At 29.2% G+C, this 26,344-nt stretch overlaps 9 protein-coding genes across 9 annotated transcripts; 3 read left to right on the top strand and 6 right to left on the bottom strand.

The window, feature by feature from the left end:
- Positions 1 to 16: 16 nt before the first annotated feature.
- Positions 17 to 1,072, bottom strand: FG386_000749 (glycerophosphodiester phosphodiesterase-like protein; the record flags this gene model as incomplete). Its single annotated transcript, XM_067340093.1, has 1 exon — positions 17 to 1,072. The coding sequence occupies one exon, from the start codon at positions 1,070 to 1,072 to the stop codon at positions 17 to 19; it is 1,056 nt and encodes a 351-aa protein (XP_067195901.1).
- A 167-nt stretch (positions 1,073 to 1,239) lies between these two features.
- On the bottom strand, positions 1,240 to 2,274 carry FG386_000747 (UDP-glucose 4-epimerase; the record flags this gene model as incomplete). Its single annotated transcript, XM_067340091.1, has 1 exon — positions 1,240 to 2,274. The coding sequence occupies one exon, from the start codon at positions 2,272 to 2,274 to the stop codon at positions 1,240 to 1,242; it is 1,035 nt and encodes a 344-aa protein (XP_067195899.1).
- Positions 2,275 to 2,549: 275 nt separating this feature from the next.
- Positions 2,550 to 3,248, top strand: FG386_000746 (uncharacterized protein; the record flags this gene model as incomplete). Its single annotated transcript, XM_067340090.1, has 1 exon — positions 2,550 to 3,248. One exon carries the CDS (start codon positions 2,550 to 2,552, stop codon positions 3,246 to 3,248), a length of 699 nt encoding a protein of 232 aa, XP_067195898.1.
- Positions 3,249 to 3,276: 28 nt separating this feature from the next.
- FG386_000745 (uncharacterized protein) lies at positions 3,277 to 4,230 on the bottom strand (the record flags this gene model as incomplete). The annotated part of the gene is made up of 1 exon (XM_067340089.1): positions 3,277 to 4,230. The coding sequence occupies one exon, from the start codon at positions 4,228 to 4,230 to the stop codon at positions 3,277 to 3,279; it is 954 nt and encodes a 317-aa protein (XP_067195897.1).
- A 291-nt stretch (positions 4,231 to 4,521) lies between these two features.
- On the top strand, positions 4,522 to 7,755 carry FG386_000744 (uncharacterized protein; the record flags this gene model as incomplete). Its single annotated transcript, XM_067340088.1, has 3 exons — positions 4,522 to 5,338; positions 5,388 to 5,749; positions 5,776 to 7,755. 3 exons carry the CDS (start codon positions 4,522 to 4,524, stop codon positions 7,753 to 7,755), a joined length of 3,159 nt encoding a protein of 1,052 aa, XP_067195896.1.
- Positions 7,756 to 8,045: 290 nt separating this feature from the next.
- On the bottom strand, positions 8,046 to 8,933 carry FG386_000743 (uncharacterized protein; the record flags this gene model as incomplete). Its single annotated transcript, XM_067340087.1, has 1 exon — positions 8,046 to 8,933. The coding sequence occupies one exon, from the start codon at positions 8,931 to 8,933 to the stop codon at positions 8,046 to 8,048; it is 888 nt and encodes a 295-aa protein (XP_067195895.1).
- A 251-nt stretch (positions 8,934 to 9,184) lies between these two features.
- On the top strand, positions 9,185 to 19,543 carry FG386_000742 (FRP1 like protein with a FAT domain and a phosphatidylinositol kinase domain; the record flags this gene model as incomplete). Its single annotated transcript, XM_067340086.1, has 1 exon — positions 9,185 to 19,543. The coding sequence occupies one exon, from the start codon at positions 9,185 to 9,187 to the stop codon at positions 19,541 to 19,543; it is 10,359 nt and encodes a 3,452-aa protein (XP_067195894.1).
- A 55-nt stretch (positions 19,544 to 19,598) lies between these two features.
- Positions 19,599 to 20,327, bottom strand: FG386_000741 (N-methyl-D-aspartate receptor-associated protein; the record flags this gene model as incomplete). Its single annotated transcript, XM_067340085.1, has 1 exon — positions 19,599 to 20,327. The coding sequence occupies one exon, from the start codon at positions 20,325 to 20,327 to the stop codon at positions 19,599 to 19,601; it is 729 nt and encodes a 242-aa protein (XP_067195893.1).
- A 245-nt stretch (positions 20,328 to 20,572) lies between these two features.
- On the bottom strand, positions 20,573 to 25,957 carry FG386_000740 (uncharacterized protein; the record flags this gene model as incomplete). The annotated part of the gene is made up of 1 exon (XM_067340084.1): positions 20,573 to 25,957. The coding sequence occupies one exon, from the start codon at positions 25,955 to 25,957 to the stop codon at positions 20,573 to 20,575; it is 5,385 nt and encodes a 1,794-aa protein (XP_067195892.1).
- Between the last annotated feature and the right edge of the window lie 387 nt (positions 25,958 to 26,344).

Here is a 26,344-nt window from a genome sequence, read left to right as displayed (position 1 = left end):
AGACCACAGTGTATTATCAATTTTTTTGCTTCTTAACTAGATATTCAACTAACCCTTTTGGGTCGTCTGTGAAGACACCGTCAGATTTCAAAATTGAAATAAAATATTCGTATTCTTCTTCCTGGTCTTTGAAATTTGAAAGAATTGATTCTGGCCTAAATGTATATGGGACTACAATAAGTGAATATTCATGTGATCTAGAAATGAAATCACTTGAATTAGGGAGAAAATCAGGATCGGGAGGGGAACTTGGATGATCTTGGCTAATTTGAAAGATCAAATCCTCTTTTGCTGGTGAAACAACGTTAGCAAACGTCGAGACGTGCTTCAAATCACACGGAGAATAAATCATCCTGTTAGTGGCAGAGTCCTTGATGGCATACACGAAACTATTTTTTTCGTCCCTTGTTAACAATTGTACGAGCCTAACTTGACTTCTCTCACGAATATATCTCAGATTTTCGGGTTCAAAACTTTGAATATATACGGAATCTGTATCCTTATTAAGTCCATATTTTGTGAGGGTATTTAATAGCATATCTGTGATGTTAATTCCATTCTCTTCATGAAAAGAAGGGTATTTTATTTCTATATAGACACCCGGTTTGTAACCATTGAATCCATTTTCATTCATTTCCAAGAATTCATCGAGTGTGAGTATACCGTAAACTCCGCATAACTCTTGATTTCTATTTTTGTATCTAATATCATGAGTACATCTCAGTTTCTTTATTTCCTCGTATGTTAGGTCCCATGAAAATATTCCGTTTACTAAGTCGGAGTCGGTGTCACAATACAACTCCACCGTTTTCATAAGGTAGGAGAACTCCGAAAAATCACCTATATTAGTAGATTCTAACAGATTTGGGCTGTGTCTCAATATTAATACGCCGTCCTTGGTTGATACCACGTCGCATTCAATAAATTTTGCACCCTGAATAGCTGCAAGTTCATATGCATGTTTCGTTTCTTCAGGAACATAAAAGGACGCACCTCTGTGGGCAACTAGATGAAATTGAGCAAGTAAATGTTTCATTGAAACGAAAAAAATAGATAATAAAAATAAATACATTTGATAAAGAAATTAAATTGCGCGTTCTTTTTTGTGGAATCCCAAGGAGAAATTCAGAGCTTAAATTTTATTAAATGAACCTTAGTAGATACTCACACAATAAAATGATTTAATAAGGAAAATAAAGAGTCTTTTAAGTTTGATGTGTCTCAGATTTGTGGTGTTTTCTACTTGGAGTAACCATTTGGATTTTTAAACTGCCATTCAAAAGCAGATTTGCAGGCATCAAGAATAGTTCTTTTCGCCTTCCATTCTAATTCCTTCTCTGCCTTTGAAGGATCTGCAACTACAGTAGCGAGATCACCTTGTCTTCTTTGTGTAACCTTAAAAGGAATTTTTCTTCCACTAGCATCCTCGAAATACTTTACAATTTCGAAAACAGAGACACCTGTGCCGCAACCTAAGTTGTAAATATCAAATGTCTTTTCTTCATTATTTGATTTCAGTAACCTTTCTAATGCCTTTATGTGACCTTCTGCTAAGTCTAAAACATGAATGTAATCTCTAACTCCTGTTCCATCCTTAGTTGGCCAATCGTCCCCAAATACATAAAGCTTCTCCTTTTTTCCAATAGATACAAGTTGTATGAATGGAAGGAGATTATTTGGTTCTTCTGGATCTTCCCCAATTAATGAGGAAGGGTGACAACCAACCGGGTTAAAATATCTAAGTATTGAAAATTTAACCTTATCAGAAGCATTATAAATGTCCTTTAAAATCAATTCGATGACGTATTTAGTCTGGCCATATGGATTAGATGCACCCAATGGATCAGTTTCAACTAAAGGTGTTGTTTTTGGTAGATAAACAGTTGCACTTGACGAAAATACGAGGATATTGCAGTTCGTTTCCTTCATTACTTCTAATAGCCTGATTGTTCCGACTACATTATTTTCGTAATATTCAAGAGGCTTTGAAACTGATATTCCAACAGCCTTTAGTCCTGCAAAATGTATTACAGCATCATATTTTTCTCGTTTAAATAGTTCTAGTACTTTCTCTTTATCTCTGATATCAATTTTATAAAAGGGAACATTTTTTCCTGTTATTTTTTCAATTCTGTTTATTACTTCTGGATCTGAATTTGAAAAGTTATCTAAAATGTGAGTACAATAACCTTCTTCAAGAAGTGAAACAACGGTGTGGCTACCGATGTAACCTGCACCTCCTGTACATAAAATTTTTAAATTATTTTTATCCATTTTAAAAAAACTGATTTACGAACAACTTGTGTGCATGCGTGAGTATACTTGCTACACAAACTTTAAAAATAAATAAGGATATTATAAAAAAATTGAATGCTCACATTAAACAATGAATAGAAGACAAAAATAAACAATTATTTGGTTTTTTTTTTTTTTTTTTTTTTTACATTTATATATATATTTAGAATAAATATATGTAATTTAATCATATATTCATTAGTGTATGTATTAGATTAGTTACATTTGCTCATACAAATTTGTCTTATGTAAAGATGGAAAGAACGAGGTCTTATGATGAGGCTATATTGGGTGAATTTAACTATTCAGAATTAGAAAAAGCGGACCCAGTACTTACGGACGACTTCTTTATTGTATTTAGGAGAACTTGTCCAGTTGAAATTAGATTAATAGATTCAGATGGGGTTGAGGAAATTGGATCAATGGAAAGCATTAATTTCAGGGTCATGCTGAAAGGGCAGAAGTCACTCCCAGAATTAATTCGAATAGAAATAACTTGCGACAACGATTTGTTTTTTTATTACATTTACGATATCAACCCTTTAGAATTTAAGGAGTTAAAAGTGACACAAAATTTGGTCTGCAGTTTCACAGAGTTCACGGAAACATTTTGTAGAATAGTAAATGATACTATAAAAGATCAACTTGGACACAGTGCTAGATTTTATTTAAAAGGTGATGGAACTGGAAAGCTAACCTTTATACAAATTATGGGGTACAAATACTTAGAATTACTGTCTATTGATTTTAAACAGACAACGGAGGACATCATAAGAAACTCTATTTCATTTAGATATTCATTGATGAAGAGTAAAGTAGCGATTATGGAGGCCAGGTTCATAGAAATCTCAAACTTGCTTAACATGCGGAATCCAACCTTAATGAACTATTTGCAAAAAAATTCTCCATTAATAAAAAATAAATATGAAAGTCAATTTAAGTTCAAGTATTAGCTTGTATTAAGGTGTTTTATTGACATTTTTATGTCTTAGTGTGAATGATTTTTCTTTTAATACAACTTGAAACAGTTTTATTAATTTTTATAGGAACATTACTAATTCTAGAAACCAAATAATCACTTACAATATTAATATTCAAATAATCGGATTCAAGAAGCAACAAAGAATTATCAATTGCTGTATCAGAGTCAGTCAAGGATAATTCGGAGATTCCGTTTGAAGAATTAATTGTTTGAAGCATTAGTGAATCACCAATAAATGAGTAATCATTTTCTGAGAAAATTTTAGTCGTGCTTCTTGAATGGAACATACGAGAATCACTTATTTTTGAATTTGCCCTTGAATATATTTCCGGTAGTTCAGATTCAGTTATATTGCTACATTTTGTATCAAAATTATATTTTAAAAGAATAGCCAGGTCAATCTCATTAAATTCATTAAATACATATTCAACGGCTTCATCTAATGCATGTGGTTTAACGTGATTTTGTAATTTTTTGTAGTAGTTCTTTGCCCTATTTATTCTTTCATCACTTAATTTACGTGCAAATTCAATATTATCAATAAAGCTTTTAGAAGAAGCCAGATTTACCTGAAATCTACAAATATCTTTTAATTCATCTTTATTATTAAATTGTTCATTTTTTCTCCTAAAAATTGGGCGTAGTATAGATAGTTCTAAATTTGAGCACCTGCTAATGGTAAGAGGATTTCTTGAAAAAAAACTGATTGAACGATTTTCTGACATCTTACAATTAGAATAATCAATAACTTTTGATAGAGGAATCTGGGATAAAACATCTTTATTAGTATCGTCTATTTTAATTTCGCGATCAACATTTGATTGTTTCTGTTTAGATCTACTTTGAGAAACTTTGTTAAATTTTTCCCTCCATATCTTGAAAATGTCATTCAAAGTTCTTTTTTGGGAATAATTTAATATAATTTCATTCTTATTATCATGTACTTCTGGCATATCAGTTAACTAATATAACATTGGCATCTCTCTATATTGAATGTTCACTTTATATTGTAATTGATAAAGAGAAAAAAAGGTTGTTAATCAGCCTTATAAACAGTATATGATACACAGGAACACCAAATTAAATTAATAATTAGAATTTTAAATATATGAATTTTTCAATTCGATATTATAGTCGTTTTATTCTAGAGTTCTGTAAAAATTTTCATAAGTTTTGAATTCCCTCCTTTACCTCGAAGTTGATTTTTTAGCGCCCTCCATAATTTCTTTTTTTGACTAAGCGAGATGGCAAAATCAAAAAGACTCTTTCAGAGAATTAGCATAGGAGATCCAATAGAATCAATAGAAGATACCATTTTAGAGAAAAAAATAGATTCAGAACTGAATTCTGGATCTTTATTTATAGTAGATGATGAATATTCATACAAAAACAATAAAGAGCCATATTTCTCTCAATGGTCTGGTAAAAACTACAATTATAAAAATGTGATAAGAAAATATAACATCAATAAAATAAATAATTTAAACAAAAAAATAGATTTAACAAAAAAAAGCAGAAATATTTCGTTAAGTGATGATGAACTTGATATCTGGGGAGCTTCTATTTGTTCAAACAACAAAACTGTAAAAAGGGGTTATCCCGGGGAAAAATTAATAAGCAAAGGACCATCTATTATTCTTCCGTCATCTGGAGAATCACTTAACCCTTCTGAATTTGAGAGACAAAATAAAGTATTTCAATCTTCTGCATGCGAAATGAGGAATTTACAAGAACAAAATGGTAATATCAAATTATCACTAATAGATTCATTAATTTCTGATTACTACAATCAAGAAGATATTATAAAGTTAACTGAATCGCAAAAATATTTCTTGTTCAACTTATTACAAAAGGGGGAGTTAATAGATATTCATAAATTTGAGGATCTTGAAATTTGTAATTATTCGAAAGAAGAGTTGAAAAATGAACAAATAACAAGAAATAAAAATAAAAGAAAAAAGAGATATGAAATTAATAGAATCGAAAGGAAAAAAAGAGCTAGGCTTCAAATAGAGAAAGAGGAAATTACAAAAAAGCTGAATAGTGATGTTTCAAATATAGGTAAGTTACTTTATTTTCACTAATATGTTCTTTACATTACTCTATTTAGATACGATAATCGGAGATATTAATAATTTCGATAAGAACATTGAATGTAAAAGAATTTACTTTTCTATTTTGCGTGAACAGCTTGAATCTGCAAGAAGAGTGGGCATTATTTCCAAATTTAAAATGGGGAGAAACTTTTATGTTGATAAACCTGGAAATGTGTTACTTAAAGAGGATTTTGAACTCAGCAATGGTTCTTTAAGGAAACTAAATATTTTGAATAAAAAACCATCAATAGATATAATATCAAGTATTTATAGGAGAGGATTAACAGAAATTCCGCCAAGGAATGACTCTAATTACGGAAGGAGGCTAAGTAAATTACTTAGAAGAAACAGGAAAGCCAGAAAGGTTTCGAAAAAAGTTCGCTTTTTTTAGTACACTTTTAGGCGCTGAATTTTGTATTTACTAGTTTATTACCATCTGGATTCTATAAGGAAGAATACTGTATGCATAGAGACACATTCAAAAAAAACAAACCAATATTGGGTACTATCAATCCATCAAGTGGATTCTTAGTATTGGTAACTGGTATATCCAGTACACAACAACATTCAAAATACCGATACAACTCTAAAAGCAATGGAAATTATTTAGCAATTAATGCTAAGTTAACTGATACAAACAGACTATATAAAACATCGATTTTAACAAAAAGTTTATCTGACAATCAACAAATTGATCTATTTTTTACAATTTTTTGTTTTAGTGAGTGGTCAAATGCCTGTTCATTTATTTCAGAGGGTGATATTATAGAGATAATCGGAGCTTTTGTGAAAATTGAGGATGATTTAATAATATATGAGTACAACAATTCTAAAAGGGATTCATCTATGACAGTTTGGAGAAAGGGTTTCGAACACGTACCTGCTATTTTAACCCATGCAGCTGTTGTTTGTAGCAAAGGAAATGTTTATCTCCCTGCGTGGGCGCGGATTTATGATAGAAGCAAATTTTCGGAAAGCGATTTTTATATAGATAACGATATGAATAATGGTATTACTAAAAATTGTAGAATTGGAGCTTCTGATAAGGATTTAGATTTCCATTCAAGAAATAGTTCAATTAAAATTAAGGAAATTAATATTGACAATACTGATGATTCTCAAATTGAAGAATTAAAAAAAAAGCGAAAAACATTTTCAAGTATTGACAAACAATTTCAGAATAACAGTTACACATACATTGAAAAACTTTCAGATATTAAACCAAATATCAATACGAATTTATATGGAGTAGTATTGGAAGTAGGGAATAATCCTATTAAACGTTCAAATACACATCAAACACATATTTTTATAAATGTTACTCTCATAGATCCATCTGTGGTGGAACTTGTGCCGATAGACAGTTGTACCAGGGGAATTCTTGAAAATTTACTCTCTGGAATTTATAGATATAACGATAGACCTCAACTAAATCAATCAATACCAACTATTTCACTTGAAATTGCAACTCATGGTGATGTGAATACTCTCCCTATTATTAGTTTGGGTGATATTGTTAGAGTTCACAGGGTAGAACCTGCAATTTCAAAACGTAAGTATATTGACATACCTTACAATTTTAGGAATACATCAATTAGAGTTTGGTCTATTTACGACTTGAATTTAGATACTTTATACATTGACTTCACAAATGACGAGGATATATTAGAGTCTGGAGAATGCTACTTTACAGTTGAGAATGCATTTAGAGCAGGTAATATGCAGCAGAAAACGACTTTTACAAAAAACGACTCAATAAAACTTTTAGGGTTACAGAGATGGGTTTATGAATTATTTCATGAATTCCCATACTTTTCCTTATCACCCTACACAAAATCACTTTCATTTCTTTTGGATGAATCCAGGAGTTCAAATTGTAGAACTTACGGAGATGTTATTTTGTTAATTAATGATGTATGTTTCCTTCCGGAGCTTATTAATGAATCATCTGTTTCATTTGATTTGAACGGCAACCCACATATAGAGAATAGAAAAAAGTCATTCGAACGGGAACAATTCTGCTTGATTGTTACGGAACATGTTAGTCCAAGTAGAATAACACTAGAAGATATAATGAAGTTTGATTTCGATAATGCTTATTTAGTTTTATTGTCTGGCAACTTCAATTATGGTTTGAGAGACTATTTTTTAAATAATAAAAAACCACTATCGCCTGGTGATTGGATTAGGATAAAAAATGCATCCTTGCTTGCTGGAAGTTATTATTCTTACAGAGACAATGAAATTGTTGGACCATTCACAGTGATTGAGACTAACAGATCAAGGATTACTAGGCTTCCTTTTTGGTCAGGAGATGTGAAACTGATTTCAAATAGGACGTCCCCTATTTCATTTAAAAAAGATTTAACTTCTCCAAACTGAGTTTCTGGATTTAAGTCAACTTATATTTGAAAAAACAGAAGTTTGTAGAAAAGAGGATAAACTAATTGGGGATTTAAATACAAAAATGAATACGCTCGCCGAAAATACTCACTAGAAATTTGTAAGGCATTTAAATCCTTGTTTCTTCAGAGTTCCTTGGATAAATTCTGGTCAATAAATTCATTAGAATGTCTTTATTTTAACAATATCTATAAATTTATTATTTTACATGTGTTTATATTCTAAACATCATTTGATTTTTCATCCTCTGAATATAATATTTACAAATATTAAATACTTTGTACTATTACAGTTTCTTCAATTAGACCTGCAATACAATCGTTCTCACATGTGAAGGCCAATATTGTGGACCAGTCCGAGTTATCTTTATAAAAAAAATCACTGTTTCCAAAGGCATCCCTCCATTCACATATTATGGTAGAAATTACCTGAAATTCAAATGTTTTTTTCGATCCACAAATTGAACAGGGAGATAAATCGATGTTATTCAATGGTTTAACTAGAAGTGGCGTACCAGAAAAGCAATATCTTATAACTTGTCTGGGAAATTTAGATATTTCGTGACAAAATCTATGAATAAATTTATTTTTGTCGTTTACATACAGACTTTCATCAACCAAAAGGGGGTCTGAATACTCAGGATTGGTACATTCGGATGAAGAATCACTAGAAAATTCATTTCTTTCCGGAAATTTCGTAGAAACTTCTTGATCACGGATGTAATTTGTTAAAAGCCTTTTAGTAGTGTCTTCGGGATCAGTTATATAGTTACTACTAAAATAATTTATTAAATAGGCATTGTTATTAAAGCTATTTTTGTTCGAGTTTGAAGAAACTGAGTATTCGTGTTGATTTGCCCTAGGTTTGCTAAAGTATGTATTTTTGTTTATTTCAATTCCAGCTAAAAAAAGCCAGTCATCAGAGTTGACAATATCTTCTTGTGCTTTTTCAGTCATTGATTTAGATGAATTTATTTCGAGACTAGAACGAAATAATGTCCATAATTGATCACATTCTGAAGACGTGCAATAGAACAAATACAACATTCGTCTTCTGGCAGTTGAATATTGTGTATTCCTAAATATGAATAAAAAATTATTCCAATTTAAATGAGTTATACTTACAGTTGTAAAATAAAAATCATAGGTTTTTCGCATTTTCCGCAGTTTATTTCATCACACCTGTTGTCTTCGATAAAGTCCTTTACTGAATTATTATTTATTTATATTTATTAGAAAACTTACAGGAAGACCCCCAAATTTGTTACTAATATTTGATTTATCTTGTTGATGTTTTGGGTGATCAATTTTATCACCAAAGTATCCGATTATTAAATCCTTCATTTTAATATTTGGAAAATCATCGCGGCAAGGAATAAATGTGTGTTCAATTAAAGTTATAATTCGATATGGAGAAAACCGAATTATTCAGCATTATTGATACATTGAAAGATGTAGAAGAAACTCAACGTACTCTAGATGAATTTGTTGATTCCCATAGTGATTGTATTGGAACTATAAGAAGATACTTGCTTGAAGGAATTAGAGAGTATGTTTTTGGTAGGGATGATACTGAAGAATGTTTAAATACACTAAAAAGTATCAATTCTTCTTTAAAGGGTCTTTGTTGCAGCTTCGGTAATATTTCTTTTCCATTAAGTGGACTTGGTCAATTGTTTTACAGAATTCTTATTAAAGTATTTACAATAGAGTTACCATTAAAATTTAATGTAGAAAGCACAAAAGACGAAATCGAAACATTTAAGATAAAAAAAAATAGACATATTGAAGTGGTTGAACATTGTATCGATTTACTGTCTACTATTCTAAAGCTTTTATTCTCTGAAAACAATTTACTAGTATATGAATTTATAGATGAAACTCTAAAAAGCATATGTTATTTAAACAGAATAACGAAAAAGGGTGAATTAGGTGTTAAGAACGATGCTTTAATTCATGATATATATAAGGCATTCATTGATAAGTTGGCGTACTCCTATAATTGGTCCAATGGAAATGAGGCTCCTGTTACGCTGAAATTTCCAAATAGTTATTTCTGGTCCCAGTTTATATTAGGAAAGATGACTGTAAATTTGTTGAAAATACATGTTCCATGCTTTCAATATTCTTTAACAAGGGATAGATTTATTTACGCATGGTTAAATATTTTTATTTCAGCTATTATTAAAAATAAGAAGGATTTATTTGGGATTCATCTCTCTGTACTAAAAACATTAACTAATAATTTCAATTTAAAAATAGATAATTCAAGCTTTTATTTAGTATATAAAAAAAATGCAATAGAAATTTTATATGAAAATGGGATCACTACTAACTCTAATTCATATTTTTTTGATTTTTTCTTGGATGAATACTCGACCATTCGGTTGATTGGGGATTTTACAATTTGGTACTTTGATGGATTTCAAAAGAAATATGTTTCAAATAATGGTTTAGACTGTGAAATTAATAAAACCTCATATTGCTACCAACTTGAAAGAGCATTTAATGTTTGGTTTGAAACGCTAAGTTTTTTTTCGCACGATACTGTTGCGGAATACTGTGTATTCATAATTTATACGATATTAAATAGAATTCCGTTGTTTACACAACAAATGATTACAAAAATAGAGAATAAAGTTCAAAGTGAGTTGTTCAATATGAACCATACAATCATGAAGACAGATTTTTGTTCATTAATGAAACCGAAATTACTAATATTTATTTTGAAGTTGGTTGACATTCAGTCGTTAATATTGAAAGCTGAATTAACTAAACCTGGAATCTTGAATAGCGAAATTGATGACCCGATTTATGGAATTTTTGAATTGTGTTCAACTGAAATAGGAGAAACCAATTATTCTTTATTTATTGCGCATATTCAAATCTTAATCTCAAGATATGTAACAACAGAAAATCTTCATCTTGAAAATATTTCTACTTTAACCTTTTACGCAGTATCAACAGCATTTATACTTGTTGAAGATCTTATAAAACTTAACTTAGGTTGTAATTTTGAATTTGGTTCATATTTGTTGAATCACTTTTGCAGGATAATTGATTCAATTGAGAATGGTATTACAAAGTGGGGTATTAATCAGTGCATTTTTTTATCCGAATTGGCTTTACGGATTCTTGCAAAATGCAAAGACCCTGTTGATAACTTAATATTTTCTTTATTGAACTTGCTGGGACATATAGAAAATGCGTCTATCTCGATAATTTGGAACTGTATTACAAATCTGTTGCTGATAAATTGTATAAATTCAAACAACTTTGATAAATTATTAATTGAAAGAATATTACAGGAAGTAATAAGTTTAGATTTTAATAGTTCATCTTATATTCTGTTAAAAGTAATAAAGCCACTTTCGATAATTATTTTTAAAAATATTGATCAAGAAATTTGTAGTTCAATTATTAATGAAGCTGACTTTTTAATTGAAAGTATTGAAACATATAAGGAATCATTTTTCCCATTTGGAAGTTCATTTGATTCATTATCTAACTATTGTTCTAATAAATTTACGAGCAAATGTAAATCTAAAAAAAAGATAGGGTTTCTTCCATGTATTATTTGTGCCAATTGCAATAAAAATATTACTTCTGTTCCAGCTCACGGACTATTTACATGTAATGACTGTTTTTCTATTATTTCCACATCAATAGATATTGACAATTCGGTTTTCATACCAGAAATAAAGTATTATTTGTCAACTATAGACATTTCTTTTGGATATAAAAGTGAGAAGTATATTGATCAATCGTTAGTAAAGGGACTGATTAACAAACTTAATGATATTTCTAAAAATATAACCAACGACAGATGCGATTTTTTTCTATTAATCTCAATTAATCTTAAGTTAATGCAAAACAAATTAGATAATATGACTCCGAATTTTTTTGAATTTATGCAATTTGGGATGTTTGGAAATAGAAAATATGTCACATATTCACACATTAAAAGTTTGGCACTGCTTTTGTCGAAAGAATTCATTTTTATAGGATATAATAGTCCTTTAGAAAATATGAAGATAAACTTGATAAGAACTGAATTATTGATGCCACCTCCAATTGGAATAGAAAAAATTACTAAAGAAATCACAGATCCTATAGCAAATATTCTTTCAAAATATGGAAATCTCTTCAGATTATCACTTTTATTAAGTTATAACATAAATAAGAACACTAACAACAGCTCCAAAAACAATATATTGTCACATATTTTTTTGGGAAATAGCAATGAATTTGAAGAATTAATATCATCAGAATTTGAGGTGAAGATAATTGATGACTTGATAAATTTTCAAAAAAATCTCAAAAACTCATTCTCGTTCATTTTTGATATTTCAAGATCAATTATCCAGAAGATGTATGAAAATCCTGGATTGAAAGATTTTGTAAATATAAATATTGATATCTGGAACATCATGTTCTTATCTGCCAATTTGGATGAAAAGCTGTTTTCAAGATTTTTATCAGTGATAGTGGATATTTTGGATAAATCTAGCAAAGGGATTAAAACAAATTGGAAAAGGCTATGGTCTAAGGAAGACTTAACTGAGTTTTTAAAAGGAATAATACCCGGAGGTAGGTGTAATTCTATAAACTCTTTCAAAGGTAACTCATGTATTATTTATAAGTTAATTACTATTCTTTCTTCCTTGTTAATGAAACATAATACAACTTTATCCAGCATTTCCATTTCTCCTGGATTGAAAAAGTTCATTTCAATCAAGTGTTTTTACCACTTAGATTTACAACCTCACCACCAACCAAATAATGTTATCATCTTATTTGGGCCTTCATTTAATTATGTCTTTCCAAACATGTTCTACAGATCCTTGGTTGAATTTTCTTCGAATACAGATATCTTAAACTATACAAGAAGATTTATGCCGAATACACTTTCACACGATAAATTAGTAACCTTATTGCCTTATTATTTCTTATCTGTGCTTGAAAACTCAGAGTTGAGGGATAACAAAGTTAACTCGAAGAAAGATTTGATTCTCTATTTTAACGAAATGAAAAAGAATTTTTATTTAAGGCTGCTACAAATCGATACTGAAAATGATCTTGGACTTCCAAAAACATTGATAAACACTTCTATTGCAGCATTGCTTTGGTTAGAAACGAATATAGAAGATTATATTTATTTCGGATTTAATAAGTTTGATGAAAACATAAATATTAGTATTTTCCCAGGACTTAATGTTGACGAAATATCCTTAAATGTTAACGACAATACAGTATTTATAAACCAATATATTTGCTTATCAAATAAAATAAGAGTGCTTCTATTTGAGTCAGGTATAATTGAGGATGAGGTTCACTCCAAAAATAAAAAAGTGAGAATTTCATTAGATGAATCATCATATGGATACAATTCTAACGACAATTTTGTTGAGGATTATATAGGTAAGAATTTAATGTGGTTTCTAGAATTTTATAGTAAAACAATTTTTTTGGATAAAGCATCAAATAACATGATTGGTGTTCAGCATACATTTTTTCCTGTATCATTTATTATTAATAAAAAACCACCAAAAGCTAATTATTGTTCAATTTATTGGCATAGAATTTTTAGAACAACATCATTATTATTATTCTTTTCGAAAAAGTACGTAAAAAAATATGCAACTAGATTAATTGAATTACTTATTAAATTAACTCACACATCAGTTATGCATCCTTCATCAATTGAGAGCTGGGAAATATACATAAATTGTCTATTTAATTATACAAATAGGAATATAGATCCAGAAAAGGATATTTTTTTGCAGTTATTTCCCCCAATAATCGATCAAATATATTTGATGGTCGAAACTCATAAAAGTTCTATTTTTCGCATTTATTTTGAAGAACTGTTTGAAAAGATTTTATTTAAAGCTTTAAAGATAAACAGTCTATTTTTTTCTTTAATTCCAGTAGTTCCAAATGCAGTTGGAATCTTTCTTAAAAAGGTTATTGTTAGGAATTTTCATATTTCGCAGGGGATTGTTCAGGAATATGAATTATATAATTTTGATAAAGAGTATGATAAGTTAATAATAACTACTTTTAGGAAAAGAATCGATTTAACTCTTCAATTCCTTTCTCCAAATGTTCCTCATATAACTTATGAAAAATTATTGGGTTCGATAAAGGATATATTAACAATGTTTCCTACTATTTCCTATTGGTTGCTTTATGATAAGAATGAAATGGATAAAGATATTTTGTCAAGAATATTTCAACTATTTGAAAAATCTACAAATATTATTTCTAATGCAGGTAATGATTCCCTTTTAGCATTTCAGAAACAAAATATATCTGATAATTTCGAAGGTTTAGATTATCACTTGAATGATGAAATCATATCAAGGTACAATTTAATAAAACATAGTTTCAAGAATAATAATATTCTTTCTGATTTGACTATAAATCGTAAAATTAATTATTCCATTGAAAAAAGTATATCATTTTTAAAAAATATTATTGCAGGAATTATTGGTTCTATTGGTGCTTTTGATGTCAATATCCTTAATTACTTGCAGAAAATGAGTGTATCAATGAATGAAAGATCTACCGTTAGAAACTTTTTTGATGATTCATTTATATTTCCCTCCATCAAAAAGTCGATATTTTTAAAAAAACTTGATACTATAGTTATTGAACTAATAGAGAATCATTTGATAACCTATTCACACTGGAATGTTGCAGCATACGCTATCCAAGAAACATTAAAATATATTGGATGTCATAATTCCATGAATACTGAAAACAAATTTAAGAACTGGGATAAATTTAAACCAGAAATTCGAGAAATATTGCACCCTTATCTTTCTACAGAATATAGAATTATTCAGGGGACAAAAGATCACTTGCTTGATCAAATTAAAAAAATTGATAAAAATACAGAAAATGTTTATGAATTTTATTTTTGGTGTCTCGATCAAATAAATGAAGAGTTGCTTAATATTAAGGAGAGATCAAATTATCAAGTTAAAATTCCTAATTCAATACTAAACATTAATATTTTACTTGAAGGTTGTAGACTCGTTTCGTTGGGTGTTCCATACGTTTTCAATATTATTCTTCTCATATCAATAGAATGCATGATTTTATTTTTTGACCATTCTAAAATAAGAATACTAAAAGGAAAGCTTTGTTCTCTAGTTATTTCTGGTATCAAAAATAATGAAATAAACATGAATAATAAAAATGAGTTACAATCTTCAAATTCAATTCCTTTTCAAGATATCACGTATGAATCTATTTTTATTGTAATGACTCACTTAATTGAATTGTACGAATACTTAATACAATGTAAGGTACCTAAAACATTAACATGGTTCAATGAATCATTACTAGAGCCTTTTTTACTTGAGTTATATTCAAGTGAAAGTATTCAATTAGACAAGTCGAATGACGAAATTAACAAAAATTCAGATTCATCTTCTTATATTGGAATTATTAGTCCTAGTAGCACAACGTTGTCTCTTCTGGCGGAAGCAACGAAAATAGATAGCTCCAGGAAAATGTCTTCAGAAAAAAATAATGATTTTGGATTCCAATCAGATAATGAATTTGAAAGATATATTTATAATCAAAAAATTGAAAAGAATTTATGCAAAAATATAATTAATGAAGAAAATCAACGACATGCAAATTTTAACCCTGGAATGAGACTTTTTTCTACATTGACGAATTATCCAATACTAAAAATAGTTGCAAATCTGCAATTTATTACTGACATTCCCATTAGCATTTTAATTCAAGCTGCACTGTCATGTAGAACATATACACGTGCTCTACTACTTTTTGAACGATTTCTGCTCACAAAGCAACTAAATAGTGATTATTCTAAGAAAAAACGCAAAATAAACAAGAAGAGCTTATCTTTTACATCTCAATTCGGTCTGAAAATAAATTACTCAGGAAATGTTATTGACTATTTAGGTACAAATGGATTTACAAATATACATTTTGACCCTTTAAATCCACTCAATTTTTACAAGGCATCTTCTAATACATATATTGATTTATCTTATGTCCCTGAACATGAAAAGAAAAAATTAAACACTCATATTTTGTATTTACCTTTTCAATGTTATCTTGGAATAAATGATATAGAAAATTTATTGGGTACAATGAGTATTTATGAACAGATGTCTGCTGCTTCTGAAGGTGTAATAGGTAAACAATTGATTGAATCATTTCTCAGGGAAGATTATTTTAAAGCTGCAATGATATATGAGAATATATTATTGAATATTCCAACTAAAAACACAATAATAACAAAATGCTATTTTCGTTGTCTAATAAAAGCAGGCCTTCCAAAAATAGTTTTAAATACTTTGTTACAATCGAGGAATACAAAAACTTTAGATTCGGAAATAATTGAATCCAAAAAAGATAATATAATATCTAACTATTCTTTATTTATTTCAGAGGCTCTAGAAGCCTGCTATAGTTTAGGAAGTTGGGAATATTTGGATACTTTTCTATCTGATTTCAATAATGAGAATTATTGCCATATGAAAAATTACTTGTCAGAAAATTCCTACTTGAACTTTTTTATTCCTTCAAATATTGATGTAGTTGCACAAAAGTTTGATATATATTATGGAAAGCTTTTGTTACACCTTTATTTTTTAAGGAATAATAAAAATGACGCTTTACAAAAAAACAGATTGTGTGAATCCTTTAGATCTTCACTTGAAAGAACCAGGAATTTATTGTTTACTCAAAATAACATTTTTTGGAAAGATTCAAATTTCGTATCATCTAAGATCCTTGAAAATTTACATATTTTAATGGATGTTGAATACACATATAATTTCATATCTGCCGAATCAGATAATCAGTTTTTGATCGAGTACATCTCAAATAATATCGTTTCATCTGTGAAACCACTTTGGCTTTCAATGAGTGAACTGTTTGTAAACAGAGTTGATAATGCACAATCAAATTACTCTGTAAAACATTCAATCCTTTCACATGCAAAACTTGGACTGGAGATCTCCGGATTTGATTTAGCTTCACTTTCAATTTTGCTCGTACTTGAAAAAAGTAAAATGCACTTTTTACATAAATCAGTTTCTTATGTTAATTTTCTGGATTCATTTGAAATTATTGAGAATGTACCGGGTTTAAATAATCAAAATATAACACATTTGAATAATAGGGTCCCTTCAATTATTGGATTGAGTGATTTTAATTTAAATAATCTATTTTTGCTTTCATTTGGCGAAAATGTTCCCGGAATAATTCAAATAAATAAATCGATTACAATAGACTATTTTGAACACATTTTGGGAATAAGAACTAATATAATTAAAAGTTGGACAGAATTAGAAAGGAAACTATTGGATGAATGGGAACAAACTAATGGAAATATTTACATTACTTGTTTAAATCGATCCCTGATTGTAACATATTTATTTAAACTTTTTCAAACAAATCAGGTAAGAAAAGCAACTTACTTGTATGAATTAATAAGCAATACACAGATTTTGATTGATAATAATACTTTATCCGAAATAAATCTTGTTTACCTAGACTGGGCAATAAAATCATCAACAGTATCTCCAGAAAATATAATCAAAATTTTTCAAAAGACCATAGAATATCGTTCTAACTGTGAAAAAACTTACTTTCAGTTTGCAAACTATCTGGACAGCTATTTTCACCTTATAATTTCCAATATTGAAAGTGAAAATAATATTAAAACTAATGTAAACTCAACTATTGGAAACAGTCTAGGTTCCTTAATTAATTGTGATGAAATCATAATTTTATGTATAATTATGTATTTAAACAGCCTTAAATGTGGTAATATGTTTATATATCCTTCACTTTCTAGAGTACTTTTTTTAATATTCAATCATTCAAATATTTTACTTAAATTAGGGGCATTGAATCCTCAAAAAAACCAAGGTATATTGTTGGATGAAAATATGAGTTCATTTCCTGATTCATTAGGTAAAATAAGAAAGGAGTTATTTACACTCTCTCCTTCACTCTGGTATATCGTTTTACCACAACTTTTAAGCAGATCCCAGCATCCTGGACTTGGTTCATTTGTTATACAGCCACTTGTCGCAAGAATAATTCGGGCATTACCACGTCAAGCAGGATGGTTTTTTGTATCTATGCTAAAGAGCAATTGTAACGATAGGAAAAACACGGCATTTGAGATATTAAAAATATCAAAAACATTTTGCAGGACAAATGAAACATTTCCAATAATAGATGAAAATGATTGTTCATTAATAATAGATGAATATACCAGATTGTTTGATAATTTATCAGTTTTAGCAATGGATACGAGTGCAGGAACTAATCTCTCTTTATTATCTAGGGGAGAAAAGTCAAATAAAAACTCAAATAAATCAATGAGTTTACGTTCAGATTTCCAAACGCTTTATCATTCTATGAAGAATATGAATAAGTCAAAATACATGATTATTCCGACACAAAAACAATTACGTTCCTATTTTTTACCAATAAATCAAACAAAAAATGTTTTGTTTTCACAATTTCTATCTTTTATGGAAGGTCAAAATAATAAAATTTTTCTATCTTCACAGGCTACTTCCAATCTAAATGATGAGTTTTCTGAAATGGTTAGTATATGTGGGATAGAAGATAATATTATTATATTACCAAGCAAACAAAAACCAAAAAAAATAGGATTAATAGGTTCTGATGGAGAAATATATTATTATTTAGTGAAAAATGAGAAGCGTGGTGATTTAAGAAAAGACATGCGTCTAATGGAACTTGCTCAATTAATTAACGAAAGAATGTCAATTAATTTCAAAGACCTATCATTAAGGACATTTTCAGTGATACCACTATCAGAAGTTACTGGAATCATAGAATGGGTTCCAAATGTAACGACACTTGGTAGTATAGTAATGAATGAGTGGAAGGAAATTCTTGGAAATTCAAGGTTTCATCGTCAGTTAATGGAAACTCAAGATATTCTTAGACAGAACTCAATGTATCCGGAGAAGCTATACAAAATATATTGCGAGGAAGTATTACCAAAATATCCACCGATTCTACATAACTGGTTTTTTAAAAAGTTCAGTACTAAATCAAGTTACAATTGGCTCACTGCAAAACAAAAATATACTAAAAGTACAGCAACTTGGTCAATGTTTGGTTATATAGTTGGATTAGGTGATAGGCATGCTGAGAATATTCTTATTGATACAAGTTCAGGAGATATTGTACATGTAGATTTTGATTGCCTATTCGGAAAAGGTTTCTTGCTTGAAATTCCTGAAATAGTGCCATTTAGGTTGACACCTAATATTGTTATTGCTATGGGTAGCTGTGGAGTAGAAGGTACTTTTACAGGTGCGTGTATTTCAGCAATGAATATATTCAGAAGCCCATTCAACAAATCTTTTATTATGACATTTTTAGAGGCATTTATCCACGATCCTCTTATCGAGTGGATGAGACCCGGAAAGGCATCACAGATAGCAAATGTCTGTGGCGGAGTTGATCCTGTTTCATTTATTGCTGCTGCTAAAGGCCACTCTCATCTTAGAACAATCCAACGTAAACTAAGTGGAATGGTTGATTGTACATCTCAAACAGGGAAAAAAATTGGAGAAATATGTAAAATAAACGGCTCACAAAGAAGAACTTTGCATGAAAGGGGTCTCGGTCTTTCAGTTGAGAGTCAGGTTAATGAACTTATTAACTCAGCAAAATGCAAACGGAACCTTTCGCAAATGTATGTAGGCTGGATGCCACAACTTTAATCATATATTGCAGCAAATTCCTGATAAAGATCAACGGGTACACATTAAAACTATTCTATCTGTCAAGTGAACCGAAGATCGTCAATATATATGTAAAAACATATATAATATCGAGATACAGCGAGATAGTTGCAAAAATATAATCATCTGTTCCAAATTGAAACTTTCTATGTTTGCCTCCGACAATTTTCTGAGTATCGTAAATTATATAGAAAGAAAATACACTAACACCTATACCACCGAACACTGTGTATGCAATGTTACTTCTGGGAACGAATATTAATACTATCCCATAAATGAATAAAATTAGAACTCCAATCAACAAATAAGGTCCCCACCCTGTGAAATCGTACTTTACTTGTAATGCAAAAAACGTTAGAAAAATAAATATTAAAACTGTAATTCCGCATGATATGAGCACTGAAACTTTTTCTACACATATCGCCAATGCGGAAACAGTTATTCCAAATAATAATGACAAGACATTTAATATAATGAATCCATAATAGTGGTTTTTAGCAATTCCTGGGCAGAATGAAGTTATTATAATTATTATTAGGGATAAAATGGAGGAAAGGATGCTAATCCAGTAATTCTCAAATAACCATATTGATGCAGCATTGTAAAATGAAAAAAATAAAACAATTCCAAATGTAATTGCAAGATTAATTGAAAGTAGGCCATAAACACGTCTTATGAATCCATGTCTAACCTTCGTTTCAAAATCACACAAATACAAATTATCTAGAGTAGCTGATTCACAAGCCTCCAAATTTCTTTCCATCATGAATAATAAACTAGAAATATAACACAAGTTTATAAATTAATTACTTATATTCTTTATACTAATATCAGCAAGCAAAAAGAAACCCGCTTATTCTATAATTTTTTTTTCCTAAATTCCAAATTATAAACTACCCTTTGATATTTGCTACAAGTTGGATTTTGACAATTCTCTCAACAAAATATAATTTAAGAGCAAAAATTAACACAAGAACAAGTTTTAGAACCAATACTTAAATTAGATAGTTAGGTATCTTCATATAATAACACTTCATTTGGCTCAATATTTACTTGTGCTTGTATATCTCCTACTACCGCTGTTATCTCAGAAGCAATATCAGGTAATGTGGGTTTTATTAAAGAATCAATAATACTCTTAATTATACAAAAAATGTCTCCTTCATTTAAGTCTTTTAAAATATTAACTAAGTCTGTTGTAAGATATCTACCTCTCAACCCCCGAAAATAATAAACTGCATTTGTAACCAATTCTTGATAAGATGCATGAATCTTTGTACTTAAAACAACTAATATAATATTCTTTAGTGTCTCAGAGAAAAACATGGAGGAGTTACCTGCTGTGTTTTGAACAAGTACGTTTACAAAAATAACTAGTACGGGTACCAAGAGTAGAAATCGTTTATTTGAATATTCTTCAGATGTAATTTCGCAAATTTCCGATTCTAATTTGTTTGCAGGATAAAACTCTAATGGTTCTAATAATAAGTCTATCCTTGTGAGGATAATTTTTGAAACCATTGTTACTGAATGTACTTGTCTACTATAGACAGCCTCTGCACCAAGAACTAGTTGAGCAACGTTAAGAGTAAAGTATTGAGCTAAAAGCAATGATGTATTGTCGCCTTCCATATTTGAATTATTATAAAATGGGAATCTAAAATCAAATGTAATTAAAGGTATGAAACATGCGTCAATAAGTTCAAACCAAATCCAGGGATCACTGACAAACCAGAAGCTACCCAAGTGAAGAGACCCAAGGGTCTGTTGAATGCGATTCATTGTGTGATTCCTTACAATATTTGGACCAAAAGATGCGGCAATACAAAGTGTATGTACAACTTGAGTAATAAGAACTTTACTGTCCTGGTTTGTAAATACTGAAAGCAAAGAGAAAGTAAGTGAAATTGCCTGTAAATTAGCATCATAATTATATTCAATATTATCATCATCTTCTAAAGGAGGAGACACAACACGACCATTCAATGTTGTTGGTGTAAATATGGCAAACGTAATAAGCGTTTGGATAATTAGTGATATATTATCAAACAATAATGAGGAGTATCTTGGATTATATAACCACATCCCGATACACTCAAGGGATGATAAAACCAATATTTGTGGATCTGAAAGTTTTCCAGGATAAAATTCGGGAATTTTATATACTTTTTCTTCTAAAGAAGAGATGGGAGGAATATATACCATTCTCTGTAATATTCCTAGCATTAACAAGACAGAATTTCCATCCGGGAAACAATTAGTATAACAATCAATTAAATTATTATCTGATTCTATTAATTGAACTCCTTTTCTTTCAGTGCACATCATTATCTGTATAGTAGCAATTATCTTTTCAGAATGTAAACTGAAGATAATTGGGTGGAGCTGCAATAAAAGCTGTAATATTGAAGTCAACTCTTTTGGTTGTGCATGTTGTATCCTACTAAGATGAATTAACAAGACAAGTGAACTAGTAATAATTCTCTCTGCAAACATATAATCTGAACGAGACAGAGATCTAGGGAAGTCTTGAGCATCCTCTGAATCCTTATTAGTACTTTGATCAGTTTGAAGTTTGTTGTCAAATTTATTAAAAAAAGTAAATATTGAGTATCTCATCATATTTCTTTTAAAGAACCCGAAAATTTCATCCCAAATATCGGAAGATAAAAAATCATTATTTATATTTATTTCTCTTAGAGAACTCTCAGAAACATTAATTATTACAATGGACATTATTATTCCAATTGAAATTAGTGGATCTGAAATCTTTCTGAAGTTCAAGACCTTTTTTTTTTCAGTTATCAAGAGTGGTCCCCAATCAAGATAGAATATTTCTTGTTCGCTGCTCTGATTATTTTCAGAGTTGAAATTTTGATTAGGAGAGGGAATGTTTAGAGCCGCTATGCTCGAATTGGTATTTTGCCTTTCAGAAAGTGGGAACTGTTCTATAATTCTCATTAAAACATCAACTACTTTTCGACAATTTTTTAGTTCAATTGATTTTATACCATTTATCAAAATATCATGTATTTTTTGGGAGTCTGAAATATAATGAGAAAGCATTTCCCATGAATTACCTGTAGATATTAATGGCATTTTTTCATTCACCATAATCGAATCAATTAACAATTTATTTTTACATGAAATAATTGGGGACACATCAGCCTCCCAAATCACCGAATTTATTATTATAGAATAAATAGAAATAGCTAAATATGGTGAACTTCCATTTATTATCCAAGACAAAATTATCTCCGATGGAGTTGGAATATTTTCACAACGATATTTATCTGGAAACATTGTATCTTCTTCAATAATAAATTGTATTATTGAATCAAAAATTTTCGTAGGTTCAGAAGCAAATCTAATATTCTCTTCGTCGTCTTCTTCAATGGAACGAAATAATATGTTTGTTATATCACCGAGCCAATTGTTATTACTCAAAGATGATGAACTAATAAATTTTTCTGACCAAGAGAAGGAGTTCTTATTTATTTTCAAAATTGAGTTAGACTCTTGTTTATCTAAATTTGTTTCAATATGTCTATTTGCATTTTTTGCTAGTTCTAAAAAATATTCGAAGCCATTGGTCATTCCAAAAGTCATTGCCCTCGTTGTGAAGCACAATCTCGGGTATTGTATATTCGAATAACTAGAGATAACTTTTCCCTGGTTATCTTTTAATTCCTCTATTTCAATAGATTTTTGAGGAAATAATTTTAATGAATTCAACATGAACAAAACATTGAATAATGTATACCAAGGAGAATCTTCATCCCATTTATTTATTGTTATTCTGACAATATGTAAGAATATAGGTAGAATAAGCTGTGATTTTGCTGAAAGCTCCAAATTAATAAATTTACTAGTGCGTTCAATCAAGTCATTAATAACATTCTTTTTTGAAAAAATACAACACAAATGCACTAGCTCAAGTATCCCATTAATGCATTTAAATAGAATTTGAATGTTCGATGAATTTTCTAAACAGGTCATAATACATCCAACCAATCCCATTTCAACAATAATATTCAACATTTCTTCGTAAATGCTAATATATGTTACATCTCTCTCAATCTTGTTATTTAAATCCAACGATAATTTATTTAAAGAGTGCTTTTTAAGCCATGAATCCCAAATTCCAATATCAATACTTGAAGAATGACGATTTTGTTTACCTATTAACCCATGATTTTCATTCAACTTAATGCCGTTGTTTTTTATTTCATTAAAAATAGAAGTTAAGAATTCTCTTGGTAAATCTAACCCATTATTAATTCCTCTATTATTTTTTATGAAATCATCAACTGACATCTTGTGCTTCACTTGTGCGTTGTGCAAGTCTGTGTTGAGCATAATAATAGAATAGCTCAAAATAAAAATCGTATCATTATTATCCAATACTATACTTCTTTGCTCATTACTTCCATCTTCAAAAATATTGATTACTCTCGAGGTACTTTCATTAATAGTAGAATCACTTGAGTTAGAATCTTCATTGATTTTTTGTTGCCAAAAAAATTCCTGTGAAAAAGATTCCATTATTCTCTCTATCTGTTGTGATTCTCCTGGCAATTTAAATGTCCCTAGTACCTCTCGAAGAGACGCAACCACAGATTTACCTGAGAAGTCGAATGTGGACATATATGCGGACCTCACACTGTTATTCCAATCCCTATTTTTAGAAAGATACTCACCAAGATTGTAATAATCAATATTAGGTGCATATCTAAAAAACCTTGCTAGCTCAATAGGAGTAATTTCACTATTAAAAATTCCAGTTTTCTTGAACTTTTCCAGAAAATTTGAAGGATTTTCATTAAATAAATTGCATAATTTAGAAAGATTAATCTTCATATCTCTCTGTCTCAATAAAAAGAGTTGAAATTTTATTTCGTTGTTTATGTCATTTTCTTCAGAAAAATTCTTGTGATTATTTTTTATTCCTGTATAAATACCTTTCAAAATATTCGTTAGTCCATTAAATCCTAAACGTTGAAATATTGTCAATGTTTTCGTTAATTTATTACTTTTTTTATTCTGATGTTTATGTTCGAATTTGAATTGATCAACGAATGTTCTTGTAATTGCCTGAAATACATTTCCACAATAAATATTACAATCGTAATTCTGGAAAATCTCACAAATAAAAGTTGGATCCTTACATATTTCAATCAAAGAGTTTAGTGCAAATTCTCTTTGTTCCAGTGAAAAACAAAAGTCATGAATATTAATAGGAATAAGGTCAATTTTATTCACACCGTTATTTGCAATTCTTATGTGAAGTGCAGTTAGGCAAAGTTCCATTTGTAATTTTATATGGGACCTAAAATTAAAAAAAATAGTGAATAAACATCTAAACGTTAGTTGCAACATTGATAGTTCCTTTAATGAAAATAATAATAAATTTATACATAATTCTTGAATTAACATCAAAAATTCTGGGAACTTATCTAGTTGCTCCCCACCACTCTCAATAGCTATATTTAAAAGATTTAAACCCATCCTGCGGATTTCAAATACTGAATTATTATCTAAACCGTCCATCTGGACTGTTTTTTTCATTATCTTTAGAATTTCTTCTTTTTTTGTATCTCCTATTTTTGATTCATCTAGTTGAATTGTCTGAATACCATAAAATGATAGCATTGATAAAAAATTAACTATTCTAATTAAAGTGACACAACAATCCTCTCTTTCATTAATTTCTTTTTTTACAATCTTAGACAAAATAGAAACGATTAATTTTTGTATAGAACTCTCACCTAAAGACCTTAATAAAAGTGTTGACCTTGGTTGTCTGGAAATCTGAAAACACTTTAAGACACACTTTATTAAGTTTTCTGAAGAAATAAATTCACCAAATTCCGAATTTACTACGTTTACCAAAAGGTCTAGAAGTTTTTGGAGTGCTATTTCATCAGATTCAACACCTGATGAAGTGAATCTACAGTTTAGTATACTTTCAACAAGCTTATTAATCGATACATACTTATTAGGTTCATCGATATAAATAATTCCATATAAAATAAACTGATCAATAGCATTTAAAACAGTTGCAGTTACATTTCCACCAAATTCTGGTGATTGAATTACCTCCAGAAAAGGATCTAATCTCCCACATTCTATATTAGCTTTGTTAGACGCCAAAACATTTTCCAAAAGAGACTGAAATTGATATGCAACTGAAAAATCTAAATTCTCAATAATCTCTTTGTTGTACCTCGAGTTATCACCACCATGTTTGTATAACTTGAGTGATGTAACAATGTTTCGTATTTCGGTTTTAATACATATCAATAATGTAATATTCTGGTTATTATTAAAGTCATTAGCAGAATCATTTCTACTTAACCAGTTAGTATTATATCGGTGTTCAATATCCTTCATACATAATAATTATATAAAACTTTGTCAGAACCCCAATAAAAATAAAATAAAAAAAGTAAAAAAAAACATCCGCTCAAAGAATGAGGGAAAATAATTTAGTATTAAACTTTTTTATAAAAAACAATAAAAATGACTATTTAACGATTATAATATCTATACATCAAAATTTTCTATGTTTTTTAGTTTTTTAATCAAAATATTTCATTCAAAATCAGTTCAGTTAATAAAATATTCTTTTTAAGGCATACTTTTGTGATCATTTAAATAACTCAGATTTTAAAATAACCTATTTATTTTATTGTATGTTAATATTAATTTTTTTAATGTTAAATTATTAATATTCACGAGTGTGTATGAACCTTTATTCATAAATTCATTTACTTGATT

The sequence above is a fragment of the Cryptosporidium ryanae genome (assembly GCF_009792415.1).
Source record: "Cryptosporidium ryanae isolate 45019 chromosome Unknown contig_17, whole genome shotgun sequence".
Taxonomy (NCBI): domain Eukaryota; phylum Apicomplexa; class Conoidasida; order Eucoccidiorida; family Cryptosporidiidae; genus Cryptosporidium; species Cryptosporidium ryanae.
This window is presented reverse-complemented; position numbering and strand designations above follow the sequence as displayed.